The sequence below is a fragment of the Elaeis guineensis genome, chromosome 10 (genome assembly GCF_000442705.2).
Source record: "Elaeis guineensis isolate ETL-2024a chromosome 10, EG11, whole genome shotgun sequence".
NCBI classification, from domain to species: domain Eukaryota; kingdom Viridiplantae; phylum Streptophyta; class Magnoliopsida; order Arecales; family Arecaceae; genus Elaeis; species Elaeis guineensis.
The window spans coordinates 27330858-27349514 of record NC_026002.2 but is presented as its reverse complement, the minus strand read 5'-3'; the positions used below and the strand labels follow the sequence as shown (position 1 = coordinate 27349514).

The 18657-nt window shown below is 33.6% G+C and overlaps 1 protein-coding gene, 1 non-coding gene and 1 pseudogene across 2 annotated transcripts; all 3 read left to right on the top strand.

The window, feature by feature from the left end:
* The first annotated feature begins 584 nt into the window (after window positions 1-584).
* Window positions 585-2482, top strand: LOC114914573 (zinc finger BED domain-containing protein RICESLEEPER 1-like; annotated as a pseudogene).
* Window positions 2483-8200: 5718 nt separating this feature from the next.
* On the top strand, window positions 8201-8272 carry TRNAQ-CUG (transfer RNA glutamine (anticodon CUG)). Its single transcript has one exon. It is a non-coding gene; the product is annotated as a tRNA-Gln (tRNA).
* Window positions 8273-11163: 2891 nt separating this feature from the next.
* On the top strand, window positions 11164-17552 carry LOC105052481 (uncharacterized). Its single transcript, XM_010933303.4, has 5 exons — window positions 11164-11865; window positions 12222-12339; window positions 15495-15847; window positions 15949-16047; window positions 16189-17552. Exons 1-5 carry the CDS (start codon window positions 11231-11233, stop codon window positions 17294-17296), a joined length of 2313 nt encoding a protein of 770 aa, XP_010931605.1. The 5' UTR covers window positions 11164-11230; the 3' UTR covers window positions 17297-17552.
* Window positions 17553-18657: the final 1105 nt, after the last annotated feature.

Sequence of the window (18657 nt, the reverse complement as noted above, 5' to 3'; positions counted from 1 at the left end):
TAAGCAGATCGATAATTTTATACATGTAGATCATGTCTTCTCTCTTTTCAAATCTCACGTGTTATAAATGTGAAGTATGGTGAAAATATCATGGTTCCATTGAACAGATTTCAGAAATATGTCATGTCATATATTGAAAAAATATATCGATAATTTAGAACCTCTCGATGAAAGTATCTTAGCATATTGATCTATTAGTATCCATAACAATCTCTTTTGGGATATTAGATTTTTTTTTAATACTTATAACTCTTTCGCTATCTTTTCATTAGTGTCCAAAATTTTTTATCCCTAATTATCTTTTATAGTGATTTATTATATTATTTGAGTATCATCTATTATACAAAGATTATTATCTTCTTTATCATTGGTGTAACATGTGATGCCTATAGCATGTATCTATTTGTTTATTTTTAAATTATTTGATCTGTCATAAAAGTTTATGCCTCTCTTATTATAATTTGATGCTGCAAGATATTCGAGAAAAATATTAGATAAGATTATTTTATTTTTTTATCATATTTAATTATATTTTATGCTTATATATTTTTAATTAATTTTATATGAAATAAATTAATGCCTAGATGGGTAGCAATAAAAATATAGTTGAAGTTTCAAATACACTTGGTTATGGTAGTTTTCAACCTATATAGCCCTTTAATATAGATAGCTCCAAAGCGAGCAAAAAAAAGAGATCAAAGATATAAAATCATTATTTTGAGATAGAAAATAAAAAAAGATAATATTAAATATAATTATTATCATTTTATATTTTCAGTCGATTCTAAAAATAGAACAAGTCATCTTCAGAAATATACAGAAAACTATCAGTCAAAAAAAAAATCTTGAGAGGAGGTAAAAATAGTTAATAGATAATATAATGCCAAAAGATAATATTACATTGAATGAGTTGACTTCTTATTTATTTAATTAAGAAACAAACTGTAAAGATCTTACAAGAATGATAATTCTACAAGAGATGCTATTTACAATTATTGAACATCTAATTTTTTAAATATTTATTAAAAATTTTAGATCTAAATTTTATATTATTTCAAGGACAACATTAGCATCTGATTCTTTTAAAGTATATATATATAAAAAAAAAGACTGGATGAGTTATTTAAAGTAAATTATGGAAGAATCAGCTTAATATCTAACATATTAATGTTAAATCAGATATTAAGATGTATATGTCTCACAGTACATTATATCATTAATAATTAAAAATTTAACAAGCATATTATCAAATTCAAGATAGTATCTTCATCACATACAGGCTTAGTCATTAGTGATTATACTATAAACTATATTTTATCTTAAAATAATAAAAGAAGTTTGGGTTCAATCATCATTGATAATTTATCAATAAATACAATTATAGCCATGAAACTTCAAATATAATGTAAGAAAAAATTTACTTTTGGATGGCAGGTTCTTTCACAGATATTGCTGTATATATATTTTTAATTTAATTATAAAGGATGGGTTAAAGGCAGTGGAGGGTATTATTGATAGGATCCAGGAGATTGTTAAATTTATAAAGTTATCTCAAAAAATATTAAAAATAAAAATTATCAAATAATTAAAGATGAATGATAAAAAAAAATATGCATAGATTTATCTATTTGTCAGAATTCTACATATCTCATATTAAATGATGCTATATAATTCAAGGATGTATTTATGCAACTTGAGGCCTGGGATCATAATTTTGAAAATGTGCCAACCGAGGAAGATTAATCTCAATGCATTATTATTTATAAATTTTTAAAGATTTTTCATTATATAATTGAATTTTTTTCATAAACAAAAAATATAATTATAAATTTATATTTCTATAGGATTTGAAGAATATAAATACTCTTAATTCAAGAATCTAGGAGTTCAAATGCAGTTGTGATGATGATGACCTTAAAATGTTAGAAAAGATTGCTCTCACATTCTTGCTGTAGGGATTATTGTTGATCCAAGAAATAAGATGAAGCTTATTAAATAATGCTTTTAGAAAATTTATGGTAATATTGATCATACTTCAATTGAGATTAATAAAATGTATGATATTATTCAAAGTCTTTATGATCATTATATAATTTTATATGGCATGTATGGCTCTCATGTTCAAGTAGAGGAGATGGTGTTTACACTCAAGGTAGAGAAGATGGGAGTTTTTGCATGTAAGATTATGAAGAATTTAACTAAGAAAAAGAAGTTGCCCAACCATTCAAGTCAGAATTAGAGATATATTTAGAAGAGATCTTTTATGATCACTAATTTATATATCGATATTAAAATATAACTCAATTTTTATAAATAAAATATGTTGCAATATATTTTATTTTTTAAATATGTTCATCCTCTAGGAGATCAGAATTTTGATATTCTAGACTATTGGAGAATCAATGAATCAAAATATCTAATATTATCTCGGATGGTTCATGATATATTGGCAATTTCAGTATCAATTATTGCATCTAAGTAGCCTATTTGCTGATATGGTCGAGGCCTTGATATATATGTAAGATTAACTTCGAGATACTTTGTCTCATCTTATAGATTCAAATTCTAAAATATTTATAAATTTTATTATATATTAGTATATTAAAATTTTTTATTTTTAATTTCATAAATTTTTCATATGTAGATGGTCCACCTCTTTATCTGAACTAAAAAATTGAAGATTATGAAACAACTATTATTATTGATACTATTGATTAGCTTATATTAGTAGCAATCATCTTCATTATTATTTTTACATTATTAACTTTTATCTTAAATGTTCTTGATAATGTAACTAGTTCGTAATGTAACTTTTTATTTTTTTTTCTTAAAATATTATTTGAGATCTTATTTGTCTTGTAGTTCTTTTAAAGCCACCATATTTACATTACATATTGTGATCAATCTTCTATGATTATGTTAGAAGGTCAAGTAACTTGCAATAAATGAATGACTATTTTGAAATTTTATTTAGCTTTCAATTTTAGCTAAACTACATAGAAAGCCATAAGTGTGTTGACTTATTATATTGTGGGTAACTATTTTTGTTGATTTGCTATATAATTTTGCTCTGCTTGAAATTTCAAATACTTCATATAAGAAAAAAAAAATTAGATCTTTGTATAACGATAATCTTCACATTGTATTAAGCTGATTCAGATACTCTAAATAGGCTTATAGCAACTACAATTGTAAGATCTCTCTCCTCTACGATCTATCATTTATGGATGAGCTTTATTGTGAAGTTTATCATTACTTCCATCAACTACTCTATAGTTGCTGTAATCTTCTTTTATTGGCTATTGGCTAATCAGTCCTTTGATATGCCATGTTTAGATTTTCTATTAATACTAGCATTATTTAATTGCATGGGGCTGCATATTTGTTCTACTGCACTTTAGATCCTATCAACTATTATTACTTTAGTTGTTGTCAACTTATCCTCTATATTATACTCTAAAAATACCATATAAGTGAATGTCAACTTCTCGTATGGATAGAGATATGAAGAGGCTATGTGCAGTCATCAGTACTGGTGCCATCAATTTTCACTGATGTATGGTCAAATTTTTTGCGATCCTATCATTCTTTAAAAAGAACTCTTCAAATAATTTTTTGATATGTTTTGATGTTTACTATTCATATATTTTAGTGGCTTATCTATTCCATTGCTGTACTATTTTGGTTTTTATTTTGTTTACTCGGACATGTAATTGTACCTAGAATTTTGTGTTTGGTTTATATTCTAAAATAGTTCTATATGATTTTATTGTTAATATTAATCCAGTTACTTATAAATAAAAAAAAATTGGTTCATTTTTTCTTGATCTATCTTTGCTTGTTTTACGACCTCAGTAATTAATGATAAAAGCTTATTGTAGTCATTTGAGAAAGCACTAGGTATGGAGGATGAGACTTCTTTGTTGTAGATTCCAGATCTTTTAAGATAACTCTATGTTAATCCATGACCTGATCTAGACCTAAATCAGACCCACATTTCATAGATTGAGGTCGAGTTATACATGGACCCAACTCAACTTGAATGATCCATTGGGTTAAAAAATTTGATTATGAATCCAATCCAATCCGACCAGATCTTCTAATGGGCTGGATTTGAATCCAATATCAAAATCTTATCAAGAAATCGAATCGGATCAGGATCACTCATGATCTGATCTGACCCAATCTATTTGCACTTGAATTAGTAGCCGTCGAGAATGGATCCTTCAATCATAGAATATGCCTGCATTCCTCTACTGCCATTGATCACACCATGTAAAGCCATCCACAGTCTTCTAAAGGCTCTCTTGTTCCCTTTCTATTTTAATCACGATGCATGGAGCCATACGAGCAAAGCATGGCATCGGAGGAGCCTCACCCAGATTCCCCCACCTAATATTTTAAAAATTTATATTATTTATTTTGATATACTATTAAGTTTGGACCAAGTGCGAATCATGAATATAGTATATTTTGAGTTTTTGAAGATTCATAATACTCTTATAATTTGATAATTATGAGTTATTAGAATGGTTTCAAATTAATCAAATTATAAAAATTTATATATAGAATTTGTGTATTGATAAATGTAAAAATATTAATTGAGAAACTATATTTGCATGTTGACTATTAAAATTTTGAAGATTACTCATCATTATAGATTATACACTATATATTACAAACATACATATGTGATAATGGTGTATGTATAAATTAAAATTATGTACAAATAGTAAACTCTCGATCTAACTACGTTTTGGATCATGCCAAATGGAGGTTATATATTGGCATTTGGCATTACTTATTCCAGAACCTGCTACTTTGGACCTACTCTGTAGGTGTCAAGTGTGGTACTTTGGATCTACTCTATAGGGGTTAAATGTGTTATTTTGTATCCTATTATGTGTACATATCAATATTTACTCTAAAGTAAAATGTTGTGCATGAAACACATCAGTTTACGAAGATAATAAAAAAAAGAAAAGAGGAACAATAAAAAGTTTCAAAGGAAGGGTTATTTTTTGCATTTTTGAAGCACTGGAGAGAACCGACAGACAAAACAATAGTGAAAACCATCTGTCAGTGCCGCCACGACCCCTGTCATTGCGGCGGCTCCTCCCTCTCCGCCTATTCCCTCTTCATCTCCTCCATCATTATCACCTCCGTCATCTTCTTCCTCCGGCTCTCCGAACCCAATATCCAGGTCACCCACCTCGGCCTCAATCGCCTTCGCATCTCCTCGCCGCCCCATGCTATCATCGACGTCTCTCTTGATCTCTAAATCTGAGTTCGAAATCAGGACTTTTTCACCCTGGACTACCACTCCCTCGTAGTCTCCATAGGCTATCGAGGCGGCAACTCAAGAATATGACCTCTGACAGCAGGCATATGAGGGCAAGAGAGTGTCATACGTTGATGCCGTCATGCGAGCTCGATAGTATTTAGGTCATCAATAATGCCTTCTATCTGATCGAGGATCTCATCAAGGATTTTCCACCATTAGATACGATCACGGAGATCCAAGGGGGTCTCATCGGGGGTTTCCTACCATTGGATACAATCACAGAGGTCCAGGGCAAGTTGCATCTCTACTATATCGTATCGGAGATTTTCTATGTTTGTGTGGTGACTTTTCTTTATTCTGAACTTAGATGATGATATTGTGAAGTAATTATATCTGAGATTTGTAGCGGGAATTGTGTCACTCTTTTTCTGTACAAGAAAAAGAAGATGATTTTTAGTCTTTTTATGGTTTGTGCAGTTTTGTTTATGTTACTTTTTTGATAGAAAAAACTCAAATTTTTAGACTGTGCAATTATCTTTTTTTCTATATGAAATTTGGTTGTATTTCTAAATAACTAATAAAATTTTGGACCCTTTTATCTCAGGCTTCAGCATTTAAGTTTTGATGTTAGTTGCTCCAAGAGTTTTTAAATTAGATCATGGATGTGCGAGTGGGTGCCGATATGCTCGATCTGGATGAGGTCCCAACTCTTCAAGAGTTTTTTGAGCTCCACCATAGCAGCGGAAAGGAGAAGAATGAGCAAGCTCCAGAGGTGAAGAGCAAAGCAAAGAAGAACAAATGCTAATAGGGAAGAGAACGAAGATTTTAGGAGGAGTCAGGCAGCAAGAGATCCATAAGGAATCCCAAAATAAAATAAATCAATAAAATAAAATATATTTTTTTTAAAAATTACATCCCATGTATGACATGGAGTTATAAGCTAGTTATAAATATTATATTGCTGCATAAGTTATTGTGTCTCGCGATTATATTTGTTACATTTGCTTAATTTTTTTAATTATATTTTAGTTATTTATTAGGCTATTAGCTCATTCTTTTGAAATCCATGTTTTAAAGAGCTGGAAGCACAAGAAGAAATGAGTAGAGGTTGGATCATGAGCATAGAGTGAGAATCTAGTTAATTATATCAGACCAACCTTTAAAGTTTTGTAAAACCCTCTCTATACTGTCTTATGTAGAAATATATAAATTATATAAATGGAGTAGTATGAAAATATAAGCTATGGATGCTTTAGCATTTGGATTATCAGATCTTGAATTGTGATTATTATTTTGCTTATTTTAGTATATTATTGCCAGGTAATTGCCTTGCATATCCATAGGATCCTGTCCTGCATGTGTGCAGTGGATTGTTGCATTCCTCGGTATACCTTGTTTATCAAAGGCATGATAGAATCACTTAATGAATCATCCATCCAACTATTTTCTTCAAGTCATGCATACCCATGAGCTTTTCTTCGAGTGGCTTCTTTAACTGGACTTTCAAGTAATAGTCAAAAAGAGTGTAAATTCCCTGAAAGACTTGCTCACCTAAAAGCTAGGATTACATTAGGATAGAAAATTATAGATATGATCTCCCATATCAATAGCTTCATCCGCCAAAGTAGAATATGCTAAAATCGAATTGTGTCGACAACCGTGATATTGGTCTTCACCTTTGCCTGGTACAAACTAAATCCCTGCTATCATGATTCAATTGATAGCTATTGTTCCTATACATCCTTATGTCTAAATAGTAGGGTAATAACATCAGGTTTGTCTCTCCATCAAGCACCATAGTTTGTGATTGAACGGCTCCCATATTGTAAGTCAATTATGTGAGGATGGATGTCAATTCTCATTTGTGACATTACTCATGATGAAAAATAATAATATATTGTAGGCACTCCAATCTCAAACAAGTATTCTTAGGTGATGAATTTTGAACCATCTTTTCTCTTGTACATATATATAGTGTATGTACGTATGTATAGAGAGAGAGAGTGTGTGTGTCTTAAAGGCATCGATAGAGGTACCATAAACTTAGCTCACAAGTTACAATTTTAATCTCTTGTTTCCATTAAAGAATCGTCAGATCTTGTTGGTCCGCTTGACAACTAATTTGAGAGTAGGAAGACTGGCATAAAGTTTTAAGGCAGGGAGAATTGAACTGCGTTAATTAGAACTAATCTCCCACAAACAGATAGCTACAGAACCTTCCATCTCCTCAGCTTTTTATCCACTCTATCAATAGAAGGCATCCCATCTGATTTATAAAGAAAATTACTGCGTCTCAGAAGGCCTTGATAAGAGATTGGGAATGATTCGTGATTGATTCAATCATGCAGCACGTATGAGGCACAATCCTATGTGAGGCCTAGTGGAAGGACCAAGCTCTTAAAAAAATTAAATCTTTACTCAAAAATCAATGCATAATCATAGAGAAGGGTCCTGGTAATAATCAGTTGAGCCTTTTTCTGGCTTCATAGAATGATTTGCATCATCAATAAATGGTATCAAATGAACCATTCTTGCTGATTTAATCTAGTTTGTTTGAAGCCTTAGTCTTGGACAACTATGAAAACAAGTTAAAATTTCATTGGTGTGACTATGAAATGATGGTAATCTCTTGTAATTTGGACGGAGAGACTAAAGAAGGATGACTCCATGAGTGCCTCGATGACCAGAGCTCCTGTATTTATGGATGATAATTAAAGATGTCAGTATTTGACTGCGTAGCAATTAGAAATAATTTCACAACTAAAATTAGTAGAAACGGCCGGAGTAGTTCGCTTGGTTATTGCATGTGGCTGTTAACCATAAGTTTGATGGTTCAAATCTTTATTTTTTTTTCAATCTTAAAACATAATTATAGACACATGAATAGTTTATTGATGTTGACTAAAAGGATCCCATGATTCCATGGTCTAGTGGTAAGGACCCCAGACTCTGAATCTGGTAGCCCGAGTTCAAGTCTCGATGGAACCTTTTTTTTTTCTTTTTTTTTTATTTTTCTCTCCATATTTCTCTTTTCTACTTTGGTCCTTCCTCTCTGATTTTTCCCTCCATATTTTTCTTTTCTACTTTAGTCCTTTGTCTTTGATTTTCTTTATATTTTTGTTTGATTTCAACATTGTCCTCTCTTTCAATGCTCCCTCAACTTTTTTCTTCTTCTACTTAAATTCTTTTATTTTTGTCCTCCTACTAAGTAATACTCCTGAGCCTATATCTTAATTTTTGGTTCATTTTCGTGTACTCTCTCTCTCTCTCTCTTTCTCTCTCTCTTGTAAGATTAATTCTTATTTCAAGTTTATTTACAACCTTTCTATCTTTTTTCGCTTTTCTACTTTAGCCCCTTTTTTTTTGTATTTTTGATTGATTTCAATATTGTTCTCACTATCTCTCCAGTCTCCTAAACTTTTTTTATTATTTTACTTAAATTCTTTATCTTTTGTTATGCATTCTTAAGCTTGTATACCACTTATTTATATAATTTACTTTCAAGCATTTGCAGCCATATTGGATAGGAGTATTTGTAAAATTGCTTATCGTTATTACTTAATTTATGATCCAGACCAAGTTTATCAGTTGATCTGTGAACGTTTCTGCAATATCACAACAAACGGGGACACTCTTCTCATTATTATGTTCACAGTTGATTGCTCTTTTGATAGGAGGGCCTTATGCCAGAGAGATTCGGTGGGATTAATGCTGAAAATCCAAAATCAGATAGGTCTTGAAGGAGTAACTTTAAAGTCCTCATTCTTCTACTCTAACAGAGGATGCTCTTCTGCTTATCTACTACATATTGGTATTAATAGTCATCCATTTCCACATTTGCTTGGGTTTTCAGGAGCACAGATTAACTGGAAGATGTTTTTGGATTACAGTCATCCTTTTCAACCACACCTGGTTGAATGAATTTATGTATGGGCTGCTGGAAGACTCCAAAGGCTCATGTGTAATGTTGTTTACCTAGGTGTTATGTAAATATGTACATGACGGACAATCAATTTTGATAATTGAGCAACTGTTGCTTGTTACCAAAAAAAAAAAAAAAGTGCAGCCATAAACACTATTTTATTATATTCATGTCATGCCCCTTGATCTTAAGTGAACATATTTAGCTTTTTGTTAGATATTGCCACCTTTAAAATAGTACACTCGTTTGGTTCATCTTTTATTCTTCAAAAAATAAAACATATAGTAACTTAAAGTATATTTTAATAAGTCATATGATACTAGAAAATACGTTTTCATAGTCAAAGGATTACTACTATCCATACTTCTCATTGATGATCATCTCAATTTTTATATGCTATATAATGAGTGCATTCTTTAGATGTCTCTTCCTATCTTCATTCTTTCATGGATTGTAAGTCTTGGATTTAATACTCTATTTGTTAGCTGAGAGTTTTTTTTTTAATAATTTCTAAACTTACTTTTTTTAGAAAAATAAAACCGAACTTCTCCAAAATTTCCTTCTAAATTTTTTTTTTTCTATGACATCCTTTTTTTCCTATTATATTTTCTTCCTACGACTTCGTAGCTAAACCCTCCCTTCTTTTAATTGATTATAAGGAAAAAAAATCTATCTTGGTGTGTCTTTTGAGAGTTTAACGAATCCTAATGGTAGACCATCTTAACATAAGAAAGAGATTATCTAGCATAAAAAATATATTTAAAAAAATTAATAACACTATTTGTATGTTATGAACAAAACCTTCTTCTAGAAAAAGTTTCGTATAAATATGTCGCTTTCCACTCTCTACATATTTGTAAATATTTCTATCTTTGGTAAATGTGTCTTCCTTCTAGTTTGATTTTCTATTTTTGGAATAGAAAGAAGAAAAATAGATTACCCAAATTCAAACATGAATTTACTAACTCGCTTATAGGTAAAAAGGTTAAACAAAATTATAGTCATCCATTTTTCATTGTCTGGCAACTACTCAATGCTTACATATATTAGAATATCAATAAATTGGAAATACTTGGTCTATCTCCATATCTTGTAGGTTATGGGATTTTGTTATTTGAATTATCATGTACCACCAATTCCAAGCTCTATACCTTATCACAAACCACCGATCTCACCCCACCCCTAGCTAGTCTCATAGCTTAATCTCCTCTTTTTATGGTCAGAAATTATCATAATTTGGATCCTCACACAATGTTTACTAATTTTGATATTGTATTTTTAACACATTGACTTATCTGCAAACTAAAAAAAGCATGGTCATTATATTGTTATATTGGAAAGATTATACCTCTTGTGCAGTATAAAAAAAGGATAGTTCTGATCATATAAAAGTTCTAAATTATATTAGCCATTTACAAAGAAGTGGTACAACTAAATTAAACAAGTTAGCCTCTTCCAAGAGTAGGGCACCAATATATTCAACTCACCTTTACATAATTATTCATACTCTTTTTTCATATTTCAAGGAAGTTGCTTAATACCACAGAATTCTTATTGTAGACAACTTATAAGCAATTCTCAAAACAAAATCACTTGGTCAATACCACAATTTCAATAGTGGTATATATTATGTTAGTTTTACAACACATAGTATTAGAAGTAAAATACATAAAGCTAATATTATTTATGGCCACAACCAGTTTTAGTATGTATGATGGATAATAATTTGAAAGTTTATTTTACCAAAAAAAAAAAAAAATTGAAAGTTTAGAACTTTATTGCAATTTCACAATGCAAAAAGTCTTTTCTAGTTTTCCAAAATTCAAAAGTATATATTAAAAGCGCGACCCCAGGCCCATTGGGTTTCTTCTCTCCAGGCCCCTGGCCCATCTCATTCAGATGCGGATTGCACGGCTTAAACCCTCCAACTTTATTCCTCTCTCCACCCGTGGGTTTTTTCATTTTCTTTCAAGAGAGACTTCCATCACTCTTCAAGCCTAAACCCTCAAACCCCTTCTTCTCCCATGGCTGTCTCTCCTCTCTATTTCCTTCACTTCCGCCGCTCCTCCTTCTCTCCAATCCTCGCCTTCATAAAAATCCCACCTTTCCTCTCTTCCACCTCCCTCCGACCCTTCTCTACGTCTCCCCTCCCTCTCCCCGACTCCTCTCCCAATTACCCTCACTCCGCCGACCCCAAGCCCTCGCTCTCCGCTCGCCTCTCCTTTGTTTTCGATCAGATCGACGCCCTTGACCGCGACCGCGACCGCGCCACCAAGGACGAGGCCCTCCAGCGCATCCGCGCCTGGCGCCTCGCCAGGCCCTCCGATCCCTCGCCGGCTCCTGATTCGAGCCCCGGGGTGGACGCTGGAGGCGCGGCGGTGGCCGCGCCGGATGAAAGGAAGGAGGAGGGCATGAGGGATATCCTAAGAAAGGAGGTGGAGCTGGTCCACCCATGGCCCGAGTGGATCGAGCTGATGGAGAGGCTGGCGTGGCAGAACTACTTTGATTTGCGGCGGACTGATGAGGCCCGGGTGGCCGAGAATGTGAACATTGATCTGTCGGGATTAAAGGATGAGGTGGGCTTCGATTTCTCAAGGGATTGGATCACTGTGCGCAATGCTTGTATGAATTTCGGACGTGACCGCTTCGATATACTGAGGTATGAACCGATTTGTCTTTTAAAATTTTTATGTTTCTAGTAATTTGCCGGGATATGGCGATGTAATGTCCAAATATAGAAGGTGGCAAGGGAAAACTGTGCAAAATTTTATCTTTGAGATGGTGAATATTGTGTTCTTAGAGAAGCATAGTGTGGAGGAAATTGTATTTGAGCCTAGAACTCCACACAGATGGTAATGTACCGTGGATAGGAAAATGTTGCGAATGTTGCTGGGAAATTTATTTTTAGATGTTGCAAGCATGCACGTTGCATGATTTTCTTTTCATTTCTTTTTGAATATTTATGTTGATTTAACAATTTATATACGAGGAATAACTGTTGATACTGAAATTCAGGCCACTTTCGAGAAAGGATCTTCAAATTCTAGTGGGTCATGGATGCCCTAGCTTGGATCCAAAGGTGGTTTTCTCGGCAAAGCTATTGAGGAAGCTTGTCCACCTTGATGAGGGTGATGTATGTATTTAATTTTGGTATCTGAATTGAAAGGATTTTGAGTTTAATTGGTATTAAAAAAAAAAAAAAATTCTTGCCTGTATCTTTTATATGACAATTTGCTTAGACTTTGTAGACGCATTTCCTATGCAGTTTAGATGCATGGATGGATTCCATCATATTATTGTCGGAATTGTCATCTCTCTATGAAGAAGACTTAATATGAATATACCAATTGTTTATAAATTTTCTTCCTTAGGAAGGAATCTAGAAGTTGGTGGTTATGTTGTCTGGTTGTGCTAACATGAATAAGTTAACAAATATAAGCAGGTGTTCAACATTTAATATTTAGATTTTTTAACTGTTATTTATGTTTCATTTGTTTGATTCTCACCAATTATTATCTTTTTACTTATTCTCCTTTCATGTATCTAGTGTAAAGAGCTCAACCATAGAAACAAGAAATTTCAGGATTTTTTTTATCTGTGTGTGTGTTTGGGGGTCACCCGGGGGCGGGGGTGGAGGGTTGGTGAGAATGTATTGAGTTATTTCATGCTGGTGGTGTGATGCAATAAAATGGTGAGAAAAAAATCACCGACTAAATTTAATGGTGATGCAACAATTCCTCACTAAATTAGAGAATTGAGGTATCAAGGATATTGGGTTGCCCTAATTGGCATTGATTGAATTTGCAATTTGCATTACCAATAGCACTATAGCAGTCCAGATTTGTGTTGTATCTAGACTTGGTTTAATTTTTTGATACACTCCTATCTAAAATATAATGAAGAAAAAAATAATTCTCTTGAAACAACCAATCTTTGACAGGACCTATTACAACCTCATACACAAATACAATAATATTGTTATTTGCCACTTTCTTCATGCATTATTTCCGCAGTCGAGTAGATTGCTATCAATGACTCCATCTTTTTACAGGTTACCTACTTTTGTGCCTCATGTTTTTCACTCTTTTTGACAAGTCTCTTATTTAGAACCATGGTATAATAACAAGCACGTGAGCATTTTCTTTTTTGTGGAGATTACTAACATGTTGATTCATATTTAAAGGTGGTAAAGTCAATGGAAAACATTCGTTAGCTTCCCTTATTTCCTCCTAAGTGTTGTTTACTATTTCTTTTCTTTGTAATATATTGAAGCTGCATGCACTTTATCAGTTTGAAGGAAGTTATATCTCAATGAATTCGAAACTGCATCCTTGTCTTGGAAGTGCATCAAATGTGTAGAAGTCAGCATCTGTTTTCAAATAATTGTGGGCTGGAATCTGAACAACTTGTAGAGTAGCCATTATTCTTAAGGCTGACCAGATATTGTTGAGACATGTTAAACGTGCCCTTGTTTACGGGTAATATTGTGTCATATGCGGGTCTGGTCAAAATCCATGTCCAACACATTCATAATTGACTATAGAGATCATGTCTTCCAAGGAGATTATAGATGTTACTATTTGTAAACTATTGGTATCAATCCCTAAGACAAATAAAAAGTTTATATGTTTCATTAAAAGGTTGCTACAACTTTTATGATTAAGTACTTGTACCCATTTGAAGCATGGCTTTAGTTTTTGGTATGGTAATGGAGTATGTTAATAAATGAAATTATTTCATAATTGTAACAAAAGCATATACAACATCATTTTGTTTCTTATAACTCGACAATCATGCTCTAAATGGCATGATTCCATGAATCCGATGGTTAGGAATAAGTGAAATTCTGAATTCTTATCCAAGAAGCCTCTAGCTCATTATGTTCTCTTTGAAATGTTCAAATATGGAGAGAAGTTCTACACAATGGTGAAAAGGAGGTCTCTTGATTACTCAAACTTCACAAATTATGTTCCTAGATAACTCAAAATATAATGATTAATGTGATACTTGCCCTAATTTCTTTCATTTTTCTTTTAGTTTTCTCTTTTTTTAGCTTTATTTTGTCTTTATTGTTTGAAACTTCGAAATTCAGAGCAAAACTGCTGAAACTGTCGAAACCAAAATGCTAACCAGGGGATTGAAATCGAAATTGAAACCAAGTTTTAAAACCTTGATAATTGTGTTGAGAAAAATAGGCAATACATAACCCAGTTACTGTATATGGACCAATGCCAACACTGAAACCCATTCTGTGCTTGACCTCTTAGTCATATCTAAAAAAAGGAAAATGAATAGGGCCATGAAGAGGGGATGCAGGGTTTGGTGTCCAAATAAAGTGAGAGTGGAGAGGAAATGAAAATGAAGGAGAAAACATGATAAATCTTAAACATGCCAGCTCCACTTCTCTTCCATAACTCTTTTCTCCTTCTTAACCAAGAATTGCATGCCCTTTTAATCGTTTGAACCTTATTTATCAGAAGCGGGCATGGGTATAGGAGTGGATTCAGGTGCAGGTATGGGGAAGTGGGTCCTTCAAAAAATTTTAAGGAAGCTTTTAATAAGAGGGTGGTAGAATAAGTTTCCGGAGAGATTTCGAAGCAGGAGCGTTGTGCTATGAAAGTTTCCTGCTACTATGATCTAAACTAAGCCATCGCTAGACACATGACCTGGCGCTTTAGTACCATTATTGTAGGGGCCTAGGGCTGAGTTTAAAGGCTTGTCCAACCTATGATGACTTCTTGGTTTGGGGCCCAAGCAGTAACCTAATCCATTTGTCATTGGGCTAGTCTTGGGTAACCCAATTTCAGCCCAATTATAATAAGTCCTCACCCAAACCCATTCATTTCATGTGGATTTATGCATGTTGGCAGGTCCAAGATAGAAATTGCCATCCACACTCTTGTTATATCGATATAAGCTTATGGATATTGGGATAAAACACCTTATCAGAATCTTGATAGGTTTCTATCATATGAGAAAAGAAATTTTGAAATTTGATGTTACAGTAGTTTCGGTAACTTCATCCTTGGGCACACCTTGGTCTTTAGACATCCATATATGTTTAGCAAAACACATCCGACCAGGTAAATTCCTTGCTGGAAAAAGGGAAAAAAAGAAGCCATGTAATAAATGGGGAGGTAGAGTGATTTATTTCTTTAAGCTATTTTTAAATTATAATAGTATATTAACGAAAGAATAGACCCAAGGTTATCCATAGTTGTATATTGAGATTTTGGTCAAATGAAATAAACTGCAAATTTGGTGATTTTTTGTGGTCTGAATTTTCAGGTGTGTAGTTCTTGCAGCTTAAGGAATTCCTGTAGCAGAGGATATATCCTCACTCCCAAAGAGGATGAGGCACGAACTCTTGATGTCATGCGTATCTTGTTGACATTTGGTTTTGATCATATTAATGGATCAGTTGAAAATAAGGCTCTCATGAAAATGAAATCTGTGAAAACTGCAGTCCGTAAGTTGCTACATGAGGTTATTAAGTTGAGTGCAGTTCCAATAGATCCCAACCTTCCACCACCAGTGATCAAGAAGCCTCCTCCCAAAGTAAAGCAGCCACCTCCTCCACCAAAGAAACGAGTCGGGCGTGATGATGTAGAAATGAAGAAAGGAGATTGGCTCTGCCCCAAGTATTTTTACTCCCCTTGCTTCTTTTTACTGATGTTAATTCTAAGTCTACATGTTCCAAACATTTATATTTATTGGCTAAGGTTAATTATTTTGGTCTCAGGTGTGACTTCATGAATTTTGCAAAGAATGTTGTTTGCTTGCAATGTGATGCGAAACGCCCCAAGAGGCAACTACTCCCAGGGGAATGGGAATGTCCGCAGTAGGTTTTAATGAATGTTACCAAAATTATTTGATTTTTATTTTTCAAGATGCTTTTGTTTCCCTTCGTTAATCTAACATGGTCTTGCTGTTTCAGTTGAATCTGAAGAATCTAACAACCACTCATCTTAATATTTGTCAGGTGCAACTTTTTGAACTACAGGCGAAATATGGCATGCTTTCGTTGTGAACACAAGCGTCCCCCAGATGAGTACATGGAGGGCCAAATGCGTGCAAAGCAATCTGGTCCACGGACAAGATTGGATAGGGCTGCCAGAATGCCAGATATTCCCAATGCTTGGAATTTTGATTTTGATGACAATGAATCTGATGGTGCAGATGTTGCAGCCTTTGAGTTTGCAGATTCACCAAGATTGGGTGAGGACTCTTATTTGGGCAGCCTCCCTCAAGGACGAATTGCTGGGGGATTTGAAGACGAAGCCAATGACACAAGCAAGATTCGAAGAACCCAACAAAGAGGCAAATACTTTTCAGAGCCTGATGGCAGGAAGCCTTCTTTACATTCTCCCAGAATGGGATTTGATGATTTTGATGATGAAGAGGATGACAATCTGGATAGTTACGAGCTTGATGTGTCAAGAGATGGTCGGGCGAGTGATGTTTCTCGAAAGAACTTCTCTGAGCTCGAAAAAACCTCTGATTCAGAAGATATTGATGAACTTGATCATTATACCAACACCAAACGGGGTGCCAACAATTATTTGTCTGGCTCAGAGGATGATGCCATTGTACATCATCCTTACTGGAAATCTAGTCGTGCTGCAGATCCTAGGCAGAAGGCTGGAGGCAGGGGTAGTCACCGACAGCTTAGGGGGATGTCCTTTGGTTTGAATGATGCTGAAGAACTCAGTTTAGATTCTGATGATGATATGGATGAAGGTTTTAAATCCAAACAAAGAAAAAGCCATCGAGGAAAACGGGGTAGAACAGGTAGTAAGCTTGGAAGAATTTCTGATTCTGATGATGGGTTTGTTCTTGGTTCTGAGTCTGATGATGACAAAAATCTAAGTTATAGTGGAAATAAAACTAGAGAAAATAAACATGGTTCTAGAGGTCCGTACAGAAAACTTAGATCAGATGATAGGACACGCAATAGAAGGAATCCTTTTGCCAGTGGTGATGATGATGAGTTGTCTTCCAGAGGTTTGGGCAGGTATAACAGAGGTTCACGTGGAGATGGCTATGGGAGGCGTGCAGAGAATAATAGACGCCAGCGCTTTGCTAGGTGAGATGCTGGGGAATGATCTGGCCATAGGCAGCAAGGAAGAGGTGATCAATTTGATGATAGATCTAGAGGTCCATGCAGGAACGAAAGAGGTGCAAATGGCAATGGCTCTAGAGGTTGGAGAGGTGATGATGGATTTCAGTGCAATGATGGGGCTGCTGATAGGGAAAAATTTGATGATGGCAGCAGGAAGAACTAATCATTATACTGAACAATTAAGTTTTGATGGTGATGGTTATGATCTTGCAGGTGCATAATCAAAAGATGGAAGTTGATATTTTGCGATTATCCTTTTAGTGCCTGAATGGCTTCATTTGGATACTTTTAATATTTGGGCAGGAATCCTCTAAAACAACAATGGTACTATGTTCCAGAGTTTTTGCTCAAGCAAATGCTGTATATTAAGATACTTGTACAGCTAGAAAGAGGAATGGATACTTAAAAATGCGAATACCAAATGATTAGCTACTTCTGAAAGCTTATGAAATCAACTGCCGTTTCTCAGCTGTGACGGTTCTGAAAAATTCTTTAGACTGATAACTTTTTCTTGACTGATTCACATGTTGATGCAATATCCTGTTGTTGTAGTACACATTTATTATTAATTTATGCATGTATGCTTAGTAATTGAGGGAAAATTTGCTTGTCCTCTTTGTCAGAAAAACAAGTTTTTGAAGTGAACCGTCTTTTTTTCTTTTTGATTTATCACGGGCCAAGTAATCATCAATTCAGTGGCAGATGTGCAGGTTATTAAATGTAGCTTTTTAGGGGGACTCAAATATCTTAAGCATCTCTTTCCTAAATCGTGAGTGTGGGGGATGGAGGCAAGCATAGGTGAAATGTAATTTTTATCCAACGTTCCACTTATTTGGTAGTTCATTATGTGCGCAAGGAATTATGGATGTTTTCATTTTGTTTATGTCTTCTATGGCTATATATTTTCTACAACACCAGGGATTCCTATAATTTGAGGGAAGAATTTTTCTTCTTTCGAATATTATTCTGAAAAAAAGTTGATTTTTGATAATATAATGCTTGAAAAAATAGTTTTGTTATGTTTAATTGCTCATGGAAAAATAGTTTATTTTAGAGTGATTTATATTTGATTGAATATTTATTTTTTAAAAAAATTATATAAAATATCTATAATATCTTGGATATAATGAAAAATTTTATTCTATTTTATATATTATTTTATAAATAAAAAATTATAATGGTTAAGGGTATTTTTTGTCATAGATCATGCAGAGGAGAGTTTGAGGCATTGTGACAAAAAAAATATTTATTTCAACTATAGATTTTTTGATAGTCTAAAATAATATTTTTGAAAAAACAAATCTCTAATTTCTATATCATAGGAATTCA

Excerpts from the sequence above, each read along its gene's own strand:
- LOC105052481 (XM_010933303.4), top strand. The coding sequence starts at position 11,231 with ATGGCTGTCTCTCCTCTCTATTTCCTTCACTTCCGCCGCTCCTCCTTC. Across the intron at positions 11,866-12,221 it reads GACCGCTTCGATATACTGAG|GCCACTTTCGAGAAAGGATC; the intron begins GTATGAACCGAT and ends ACTGAAATTCAG. Across the intron at positions 12,340-15,494 it reads TCCACCTTGATGAGGGTGAT|GTGTGTAGTTCTTGCAGCTT; the intron begins GTATGTATTTAA and ends CTGAATTTTCAG.